The 11,409-nt window shown below is 30.5% G+C and overlaps 2 protein-coding genes across 2 annotated transcripts; one reads left to right on the top strand and one right to left on the bottom strand.

The window, feature by feature from the left end:
• Positions 1-272: 272 nt before the first annotated feature.
• Positions 273-6,654, bottom strand: LOC130666934 (tigger transposable element-derived protein 4-like). The gene is made up of 4 exons (XM_057468264.1): positions 6,292-6,654; positions 5,782-6,177; positions 387-637; positions 273-303 (listed from the first exon to the last, which is right to left on the bottom strand). The coding sequence occupies exons 1-4, from the start codon at positions 6,652-6,654 to the stop codon at positions 273-275; spliced, it is 1,041 nt and encodes a 346-aa protein (XP_057324247.1).
• Positions 4,160-9,453, top strand: LOC130666716 (uncharacterized). Its single transcript, XM_057467945.1, has 6 exons — positions 4,160-4,261; positions 7,282-7,588; positions 7,950-8,211; positions 8,482-8,544; positions 8,630-8,833; positions 9,097-9,453. Exons 2-6 carry the CDS (start codon positions 7,539-7,541, stop codon positions 9,451-9,453), a joined length of 936 nt encoding a protein of 311 aa, XP_057323928.1. The 5' UTR covers positions 4,160-4,261; positions 7,282-7,538.
• The last annotated feature ends 1,956 nt before the right edge of the window (positions 9,454-11,409 follow it).

Here is an 11,409-nt window from a genome sequence, read left to right as displayed (position 1 = left end):
ATAATAAGTAATTAAATTAGACTAAAATTTAAACTAAACTAAATCTTAAAAACTAAATTAATAATAAATGAAAAGAAAAACGGGAGGATAAGTGGGGACAGTAGGAGCTTAAATAGTTATACCCAATTAATTTTTTTTTTTTTTTGGGCTTTTATATCCAGTATTTTCTTCAAAACATTTTATTTTTTTTTTACTTTTACTTTCTCTCTCTTCAGTTTCTTTCTCCGATTAATAGGCGAGTCCAAGCTGTCCCGGATGAAGGCTGACTCAGCTCACTCCGCCGAAGAGGGTCCGGTTTCAGCACTGTTGAGAAAAGAAAAACGAAATTTTTAATTTTTGTTACCATCCAGAAAAACTTTTTTATTTGTATTTACAGCGACACTTACCGGGTTAAGCTCTCGGAATGCTCCATGACGCAGACTGAGAGCCTCTTAATCCCCTCATGGTTTGGAGCCAAAAGAACTTCAAACGGCTCCGTGGCGTACCGGACACTCTCAAAAAACCATCGGGCTTCCACCAGTTCTGGTGGAAGATGCCCCGATGACAGGAACTCGACGAAATCGATTATGTCCAGGGCATTGATGGGACCGACGTAACTCGCCAAGCTCCCAACTACGACGCCTAAACTTAAGATACCCTAAAAACAAAAAAAAATATTGAGAAAAAGGCCGGGGAGTAAAGAAATGAATATTTATACCTAAAAACGCGATTAACTAAGCTCCACTTACCCTCAACCCCTCCTTATGTATTACAAACTGCAGCCAGGTCGAAAAACCCTCGTAGTGCTGGTCCGAAGTCTACATGTTGGCACTGATAACTCTTGAACAACTCTAAGCATCAACTGGAATGTGTACCGAGATAAGACGGTAGCCGGAGATCAAATTCGCTCGTGCAGACGCAGCAAAACCTAACTCGCAATTAAACACCGCTAGATGTCGGGTCAATGCAGATTTGCACAAATTGCGAACTGTTCTCTCCAGCTTATTCCCTTGCATTATATTTCTCAAGGTCATATTTGTGCATATATGTATGCATGTGGAAATAGTTAAGAATAAATAAGAATTTGATCAAATAAAAAAAAAAAAAACCCTAATTTTAAGTAAAATATTTTCTTTTTCTTCCTCATATTTATGTTATGTAAACTTTCATATAAATATATGTCATATATATATATATATATATATATATATATATATATATATATATATATATATATATATATACATATGTGTATAAACATATATATTGATCTTGTATAATTTGGATAATATAATTATGTATAATCTTTCGGCAATATTTTTGTGCTGGTGTAAAATGGTTTCTACAAGTTAAGTTAATGTACTATGCTGATGTCATTATATGGTTCTATATGTTGTACTTAAAACTAAATGTAATTTCAATGTAATGTTTTGGTCATGATCACAAGAAGCAATGCTCCATGATCAAATAATAAATAAATAAATAAATTACTTTCTTTTAAACAGAGTATAATAATAATTTTAAGTAATTAACAAAGTTCAAGGTGCAAGTTAAGCTTCAATAACGGTTAAATTTAAACAGGTAATAGTTGCTGAAATAAATTATTATTAATATTGGTTGGCCAGGTGATTTTAAAGATTTTACAAATTAGTTTTAAGTATTAATAAAGCCATATGGGCGTCACTGAGGCTAAGTGTGAGAATAATAATTTTATTTTAAATAAATTATGCAATACGATTAAGTAAATTTTTAATTTTTTAATAATAATAAGGCCATGTGGGCCCCACGTTGGGCGCCACTGAAACGAAGTTGAGGTCCACCCCCTCTAGTAGGGGTGAATCAACCGTCCGTTACCCATTCCCTACTTTCGTAAGAAATAGGCCCGTGTCCTTTTTAGCCAGTAGACTGATTATTTGGTAATCGATCCTGGTATTACCCGGTTCGTAGGGACCAGACGACCGTTTGGCCTTGAGTTAATATATGCCAAGTGCATACAAAGGATCGGGATTAGTGGGGCCATGTTATATACAAAATGTATATAACAGATAAAGAAATTAATATACTTGCATAATAAACCACTTAATCAGGTGTTAAATAATTAGATGTTGTACCCGGTTAAATGACGGTTATAATAATAGAAATATTATACTTAGCTGATGTAGATGTTATCAGGTTGTTGTTCATCTTTCTACCCATGGGTACAGGTCACTAAGTGATAGAAAGAGATAGCTGGCCGGTATGTTGACGCAATTATGACTAAGGCGTCATAATTGCGGTGATAGGTAATGATAATAAAAATATCATTATTTATCAGTAACTCTAATATCTTAAACGGACGGAAGAATTAGAGTAGATGATCCTTAAACTGATGAAAGGATTATCTGAGAATGGGTCCTTAAACTGATGAAAGGGGAAGGATTAGGTAAAACGATGATACGCGAACCCTCAACATCATAATTAATGTTGAACTTAAAACTAAAGTAATAACAGATCCGATTAGAAATAACTAAATCATGATATATTGTAAATTGGTGAACAATGATAGATAATCCATAATTCGGCACGCAGGCCTTTATGTAAGTTCTGCAAAGCGCAACGGCGGTGCGTCACAGGTATCCCCTTCTACTTTAAGCTGAGTAGAAGGGATTGAGTAATAATAATAATATGCTTAGGTAATTAAGGTATACATTTTTAGGTGACAAGAGGTAATTTGCTCCCTGTGATGACCTAATATCATGCATCGATAATGAGGGTTTCTCAGCCTCGTTACAATACCTAGTTTTTTTTTCACTACATTAAAAGAAATTTCCATTAAAAATAACCGTTAAAATGGCAGTGCGACAACCGTACTCCGAATTTCTCTGCTCTGTGTCAACTGTATTCAAAATGGATAATTAGGTGCAGCAATAGTTTTCCGAAACTCTACTCTGTGCTTTCTTTACTCAAGGAGAACTCTATTCCATGTAAACTCTACTCCATGAAAACTGTACTCAATGACAACTAGGGAAGAGAATTTACTGGTGAAATAAATATTTTAATTATTTTACCAATTTTCAGCAGGTTATTTACCAGATAAATAACCAAGGTAGTTAATTTTGTTCCGTGGGTGGCGTTGATGTGCGATTGAAGATGTGTACAATGTAGATTAAAAATTATTAGCAATTATCTATTATCTTTCAAGATTATTGAGTTAATAAATAAATAGTTAAAAATGATAAAAGTGAAACATTGATCAAGGTTATTAGCGGATCTTGTCAAATGCAGCTTTAGTATTGAAATACGACCTTCTGTGGAGTTCTGTTATAACAAAGTAGGTTGAACAGAAGAATTTGAGATTCATCGACCCAGGTTCGAATCTGCGGCATGCAATTTATTATTTTTTTTATTTTACTGAAGTTAGCCGACATTTTTTATTTTTTTTTATTTGTTTTCAATAATTAAATTAGAACAAAAAACATTTTTTTTAAATTGCACTTAAAGTTTATCAAGATTTTTAAAAATAAAATTTATTTTTTATTTTTTTGTAATAATTTTTTCAATAAAAAAAAATTCAGTATGCCATATTGCTTTTAAAACTTAGTATACTAAACTATATACACATTCGATGCACGAAGATATTTATCATTCAAATAAATATTTTACCGGTTAAATAGCCAAATAACTTACCGGTTAATAACCGGATATTTGTCCACTCGAATCACTAATGACAACATTACTCAATGGTACAACTGGTAACACACTGTACGTTGATAAGGCAGAAATACATAGTCGTTGCGTTACCATGCAGCGCTGAATGAATATATCTAAAGTATCCGAAGATGAGATAAAAATTTTAAAATATATCATATATCATATGTTAATTACAAGTTTATGGTTTTAATTAATCGATTGATAAAAAATAAAAAAATCTTTTGTTATAGTTAGTTTACGGTAAAGTGATGTGACTGAAATATATTTATTTTTTAAATGAAAAAAACTACTGAGGATGTTTATTTTTCATGGTATAATTCATGTTTGATTATAAAAAATAAAGAAAATGAAAACATTTTATGAAAATAATAAAGTTAAGATACTAATAAATAATGTATTAATTAAACAATTATAATTTTTTTGTGGAACTGAAGAATTTTTTATTAAAATATTGAGTACATAAATATTTTATGTTAAACATTAGTATTAAGAAATATTAATAAACAAGTTTAATTGTTAATGCAATTATTGTTAAGTGGACAGTGCCTCCAACTTTATTAGAACATTCAATGATTTTCAATCGATAAGGAATGTAAGATGTTTTTTCAAAAATCTTTAACTCAATGAAATTGCAATTGTTATTTTTTTTGAATAAATGCAAATTTTTTTTTTTTAATTAATTAGTACAAATATTTTAACCTTATGACAGTGGAGTTATTGAATATTTTCTAAAAGTAGGGGATACTGTCTAGAATGCCCTTAAATCTAAATGAAATTCTTTTTTTTTTGTAAGAATTATTTTTATTAGATCACTGTTATAAATATTAGTACTATCGATATTTTCTGTTAAACAATAGTCTTAATAAAATGATAAATACTAATAAACGAGTAAAATTAATATATTTTGTAGCATATGTAATTGTTGTTAAGGGTATTGTCAGACAATACCTCCAATTTATTTTTTAAATATTCAATAACTTTTAACTAATATCAACCATTAGGTATTTTTTAAAAATTATTCAACTCAATAAAATTACAATTATGTATTCATGTTTTAAATAAATGCGAAAATTTTGTATTTTTTTTTTTTTATTAATTAATTAATTTGATATTGAATGACTCCAACTATCATAAGGTTATCAAATTTATTGATTAATTAAAGAAAAAATATTTTATGAAACTAATAAAGTTTAAATACTAATAAATTAATGAATAAATAAATGTATTAATGAAACAATTATAATTTTTTTGTGGAACTGAAGAATTTTTTATTAAAATATTGAGTACATAAGTATTTTATGTTAAACATTAGTATTAAGAAATATTCATAAACAAGTTTAATTGTTATACGCAATTTTTGTTAAGTAGACTGTCAGACAGTGCCTCCTACTTTATTAGAATATTCAATGATTTTCAACAGATAAGGAATGTAAGATGTGTTTTTAAAATCTTTAACTCAATGAAATTGAGTTAAATTTTTATTTTTATTTTTTTTTAAATAAATGCAAATTTTTTTTTTGAATTCAAGCCGTTCTCAGGCAGTACCCCACACTTTTTAAAATTTTTCAATGACTTTCAATTGTCATAAGCATATCAAATTTTTATGAATTAATTAAAAAACTAATTCAAAAAAGGACAACGTTGTCGTAATTTCGTCGTTATATAGGTTTAAAAAAAAATTATTTACACTTGATATCAATTAAGAGTTAAACGTAATTTCTTAAATAAATTTCAGTAAAATTGTCATGTCAATTTTATAATTCTAATTTTGACATTTTGTTGGCTAAAATTTGTTCAATAAATTTCGTTTAACTCCAAATTGATATCAGTTGTAAGTTATTTTTTTTCAAATCCTATATCTCAACGAAAATATGACTACGTTGTCCTTTTTTCAATTAAGGTTTTAATGTTCTTTTAACGAATTAATAAAATTTCAATATCGTTATGACAGTTGAAAGTTATTATACAGTGGACTCTCGATAACTCGAACCTTAACAAGATGTTCGAAATTTGCAAGAAGATTAGACCAAAAATTAAGAAAACAATTGATTTCTGTTATATGAAGCATATTTATTTTAAAAAATTATCAATTATTGAAGAAAAAAATATTACATAAATTATGGCTTTTAATGGTGGAATTAAGTTGTGAGCTGTACAGTTATCAATGAAAAGCAATATGTTACGTTTATCCTTAATCATTTTTTTGTCAATTTTCAGTAGCCATTCCTTGAATATTTCAGATGTCATCCAGGCTATCGTGTTAGCTTCATAGTCCAATGGCAAAGATTTACAGCCAGAAAAACAACGTGGTTTTTTAGATTTCCCAATAACTAACGGTTTCAATTTTTCTGATCCTGTCATATTTGTTGCTAGCAATATTGTCAATCGCTCTTTGCTATGTTTTCCACCATAGCATTTCTCATTCTTAAAAATCAGTGTTTTGTCAGGTAGACACTTGAAGAAAAGGCCGGTCTCATCAGCATTAAATATATCTTTTGGCTCGTAATCCTTTAATAATCGTTTCAATTCAATTAACCATTCGTCACATACCTGATTGTTCACACTTGCACTTTCACCGCAAATTTTTTTAAAAACAAGATTGTGACGTTTTTTAAAATTTACCAACCAGCCGTTACTAGCACGAAAAGAATTGTGTCCAAGCAGTTTCGAATATTCTTCAGCCTTCTCGCGTAAAACAGGACCAGATACACTTATGTTTTTGTCGCGGCACTGCTTAAACCAGGTCAGTAGACCTTCTTCAAGGTCAGGAAATTCAGCCACTCGTCTTCTTTTGTATGATATGTTTCCACTTTTCTCGTACCTTAATAAAATTTCAGCTTCATTTTTAATTATGGTTGATAAAGTACTAGCAGGTATCCCGTATTGAGCTGCTACGTCTTTTTTCTTCATCCCAGTTTTTACCGTGTTAATAACATCGAACTTTTCTTGTAAAGTTAAAGTTGTTAATTTTCGTTTAGCACTCATGATGTCTAGATACGAACTGATTAGCAGTCAACAACTTTGCAAGAAAATAATTTAGAGAGAAAATATACACTACAAACAAGAATGTAAGAAGCATTGAACATTCCTACAGGAATTAAGATTTGATTGCTATAAGCCTGGAAAGTACGGAGAAAAACGTACTTAAATTTTACTAACTTCGACTTATAGAGATTCACTTTTAAAATTCGAGTTATAGAGTATAAATATGCCTAATCGATACCGGAAGGGAAACGATACTAAGTTCGAGTTACAGAGTCTAATTAATTCGAGATATCGCGTATTTAAGGGTTCAGCGGAAGGGAATACAAATTTTTTTCGAGTTACCGAGGATTTCGACTTAACGAGGTTCGAGTTATCGAGAGTCTACTGTATTTTATACTTTACACTAATGCGATTTTTTTGATCTATTTTAAAATACCGAAGGATTTATTAAAAACTTTATATTTTTTATTAGCATTGAAATTCGTTGAGTAAATATAAATTGTGAAATAGGGTGTCAATAATTGGTACTCTTACACTAATTGGTGCTTTACTTAATGAATATGCAGGAATATGTAAACCCTACAGGTTTATGGGAGTTAAACAGTAATACTATTGAATTTTTTACAGTCAAAACGGAATTTCGTCGCGGCCAAAGAGCCGGTACTACCCGAATTAAATTCCAAGGATATTATTTTCATCGTGATTCGCGTTATAATGGAGCTGTCCAACGCTACGTATGTGCTGCAAGGACTACGGAAGACCGATGCCGAGTCAAACTATGGCGATATGGAAATAATGAACCTATCCTACAAGGAAGACACTTTCACAATCAGCCAACTATAGATGAAAGAACTGAAATTATTAATAACTTACGGCAGAGAGCAATGGCAGATCACGCGCTACTGAATGTCATTGTAGATAATGTATTTAGACGGTAAGCAAAAATATGTTTTCTGAACTGAAATGTCCACCTATCCGCTGGGCTTAACGTGCGTGTGCGCGCGTGTGTGTGTGTGTGTGTGTTGTTTGTGCTTAAATTAATTTATTAAATGATGAAATGAATTTTTTTAAAAAAATTTAACAACCTTGATATCAATAGAAATAAGATTAATGAAATAATTAATTATTTGTATCCATTCAATGAGTTGTAATGTACAAATAATTTACTGTTAGTATTTTTTAACTTGTTTATCTGTATTGATGACGCCAATGTGATTTTGATATTGATAGATTTTCAAAATATTTAATTTTTTTTTATGAGTATTATTATAATTTAAATTGTATATATTTTTCAGTATGCCTATTGCAAGAGCAATCAACATGCGGCCAGAAGCCGCAAGACGACATATTCATCGACAGAGAAGGCTTCACCAGCCACCGCTGCCACGCACTTTTTTAGAACTTGGAGACATGCTTAATGACTATGAAGCAGTTAATGACATTTATCGAGGAACACAGGTAGCTGTAGATGGTTCAGTTGCTTACATATTTGCATCGAACATCATGATCAACAGGTTAAACAACGTTAATGAACTATTTATTGATGGGACTTTTAGAGTAAGTATTGACAATTTAATCCAGACATGCACATACAAATTACTTGTAATTACAAATTTTTTATGACAATTAAACTTATGATTGGATAAACTTGTAGAATGTCAAACGTAAAATATTGCTTCACCTCCACAGCATTTTTAAGTTGTTTTCATAATTGTTATTTTTAGTAAATTTTTTGTTACATTTTTTTATTATGTGCGTAACAAAAGTATTATTCAATAATGAATAATTTTCAATCAGTTTTTTTAACCTGAGTTTATTCTATTATAGACTGTACCGAGAACTCCACGAGCTGCTCAGCTATTAATTATTTATTTAAAAAAAATGGATGTTGTAAGATAATTATTGACTTTATGAATTATTGTATATGATAATTAGTATAATAATTAAATTAAACTTTTTTTTTATTCTTTGTTAGGGCATACCAATTTTGTTTGCGTTATGCAGCTCCAGAACTGCAGCCATGTATAATGCCATTTGGCAATTCTTGATTGAAAGAGCACGTGGCATCTTGACTAATTTACGTTTTATAATTACGGATTTTGAGGCGGTTATTATTTCGTCAATAAGGACAACTTTCCCATTCGTTAGAATAAGAGGATGCTGGTTTCATTGCATAAGGGTAATAAATTATTTAATTAATATAAAGATATACAATTCCAATATTACCAATTTAGCTTTAGATTAATGATCAACATAACTTCATTAATATAACGTTGATGATTCTTAATAATAGATTATGGAAAACTGAAAATATTCTACTCTTTAATTATTTTTTTTCTTATTTTTTTTTAAACCGAGACAAAAATAAAAATTTGGAAGTTTCTGAAGATTACAAATTTTATAATTTATTGTGGCTTTATTATTTGCTAAATCATTTTTCAGGCAATGACACGTAAATGGAATTCTTTGAGGCTTCCTCGAGACGATAATGACCAAACGCTAAAAGAAGCGTGGGCATTAGCTTTAATCCCCCCGGAAAAATTTCAAGAAGCTATTGGAATTATTGCAGAAACGGCAGAGCTTATAGAACCAGAACATGAAAATGTAATTATGTTTATTTATTACTTGTGCAGGCAATGGTTGCCTCTTGCTTACATAGTCTCCGTGTGGAACTCACCGTGGCGGACAAATAATTTTGCCGAAGCGTTTAACCGACACTTGATGGCACAAATAAATGGAGAATACCCTTCATTATTTGTATTTCTCTGTAAGAATTTGACAAAAATAATTGACTTCTAAATTACTTTTAAAATCAGTATTTTATTCATAAAATTATTACATTAAAGGCATTCACAGACAGTACCCCCTCCCCCTCCCAACGTTTAATAATATTCTGTGATGGTGGAGTGGAGTGACCTGTGATTCTTTTCAAAAGAGTGCTGTGAAAAAGGAATACTACTCTAGTTACTACTCTCTTATTACTATTTTCTTATACGTATGACTTAATACTACTTATTCACTAATTATTATTCTTATATCTATTTGACTATCGTTTATACTTAAAACTAGTATGCTTAAAAACTAGGACTAAAATTCTAAATATTATTTTCTTTTGCTTAAACAACTAATTACTATTGTACTTTACTATTACTATTTCTTAGTACCATTTTTACTTAATAACTATTACTTATTTTTCTATTTAATATGACTTATACTTTGGTATATAATATTTTTGTCCTTTTCTCTTATTATAAATTATTACTTTCCTTTAACAAATGAGTGATTATTATTTATACTTATATGGCTGTGTTTTTAAAGTTTAAGTTGAATGAATTCAGCGAGATATAAAATTATATGAATGTACGGTATAAGTATGGGAATGCGCGCCGAGCGAGAATTATTCTAAGTCCTGAGCAGTCCAAATCAAAGGAAATAAAATAAAAACGCTTATATAGATTTCAAATGAATCGTTTAAAAGATTCAAGAGATTGAAAGAATTATAAAATGAACTGAAATACACGAAATATTAGTTGAAATTAAAATAAACTCTAATAACTATTGAATTCGTAGGAAATAGGACCAGGAAATAAATGAATTACTTTAAATAAAGTATAGTCAGTATAGATGGCGTGACAGAACCTTGTCTATAATAATAATAATAATAATAATATAAATTATATTTGAAACCGTTGTGACATAGAGAAAACCGTAATAGTTAAAAATTTGAGTTTATTTAACAATAATTAATTTAAAATCAAAGTTTTACAATAATAATGAGTCTGATTATGGCAATAATTTTAAGATATAAGGTCTTTCTCCATAGTTTCTATACAATAGACAATTGAATTACAATAATAAGGTATATAATCTAACCTAATCAATTTTATTAGAACAATTGTTATGTGCTGAAAAAATAGTTTGTGTTTTTATTTTGTTTTTAGTTGCTGAGGAAGTCATAAATAAATGACGAAACGTTCAATTTATTTAAAGTAATTCATTTATTTCCTGGTCCTATTTCCTACGAATTCAATAGTTATTATTAAGTATGGACACGAATGTCAGTATATCATAAACTCTAATATTTCAATCGTTCATTCTTTCATTCTCTATCCGTCCGCGCGGATTATCGTCGCTTACACGGCTAAGTTCCCGGGACTTAGTGTTTACTTAACGAATTCCTTTTCTTTAAATTCAATTTTATCTTTGATAAAATTAATTTTACTCGATTTCCTTTGATTTTGAAACTCGGGACTTAGAAAATATTTTACAACAGTATACTCTTGATGTCAACAACAGAGGGCGAAGGAATTTATTCCCGTCCACAGTTACGGCGGATAGTTATTATAATAAAACCGCGCATTTAAGCCCGTAGAGGCAACCTAGTTCTCCAGAGACGTTGTCTGAGAAGACCATTCACGGACAACTAACGGAAACTCTCGTACCAGGCGTCTGACTGGACCAGGTAAGTGCAGTTTTTCATTTCTCATGGAGGGTTGAGGGACTCCACCCTGAGGCCTTCTGCCAAGGGGTGGGGGGGTACTTGTGAACCGAGTAGGTGAGGGTCTGTTGGAGACCATCCACTGACCCTCATGGGGTGGGACTTCGTGTAGGGCCGACGGGGTAGTCGACCAGACTCCCCTGAAGCAACCGGGAAAGGGGGTAGACCGCGTAAAAAGTTTGGTGTGTGTCTGTGTGTGTGTGTATATACTTTGTGTGTTACGAGACCGCGTGGAATTATTAATAACCAGCGACATT

This window comes from Microplitis mediator, chromosome 4 (genome assembly GCF_029852145.1).
Source record: "Microplitis mediator isolate UGA2020A chromosome 4, iyMicMedi2.1, whole genome shotgun sequence".
In the NCBI taxonomy this organism is placed as follows: domain Eukaryota; kingdom Metazoa; phylum Arthropoda; class Insecta; order Hymenoptera; family Braconidae; genus Microplitis; species Microplitis mediator.
The sequence above is the reverse complement of the archived record's forward strand: the minus strand, read 5'-3'. Positions and strand labels throughout refer to the sequence as shown.

Coding starts and splice junctions, on each gene's coding strand:
- LOC130666716 (XM_057467945.1), top strand. CDS start 7,539: ATGGCAGATCACGCGCTACTGAATGTCATTGTAGATAATGTATTTAGA. Junction 7,589..7,949: donor GTAGATAATGTATTTAGACG/GTAAGCAAAAAT, acceptor TATATTTTTCAG/TATGCCTATTGCAAGAGCAA. Junction 8,212..8,481: donor TTATTGATGGGACTTTTAGA/GTAAGTATTGAC, acceptor ATTCTATTATAG/ACTGTACCGAGAACTCCACG.
- LOC130666934 (XM_057468264.1), bottom strand. CDS start 6,654: ATGAGTGCTAAACGAAAATTAACAACTTTAACTTTACAAGAAAAGTTC. Junction 6,178..6,291: donor GTGCTAGTAACGGCTGGTTG/GTAAATTTTAAA, acceptor CGATTATTAAAG/GATTACGAGCCAAAAGATAT. Junction 638..5,781: donor CATTAAAAGCCATAATTTAT/GTAATATTTTTT, acceptor TTTTGTTTTTAG/GGTATCTTAAGTTTAGGCGT.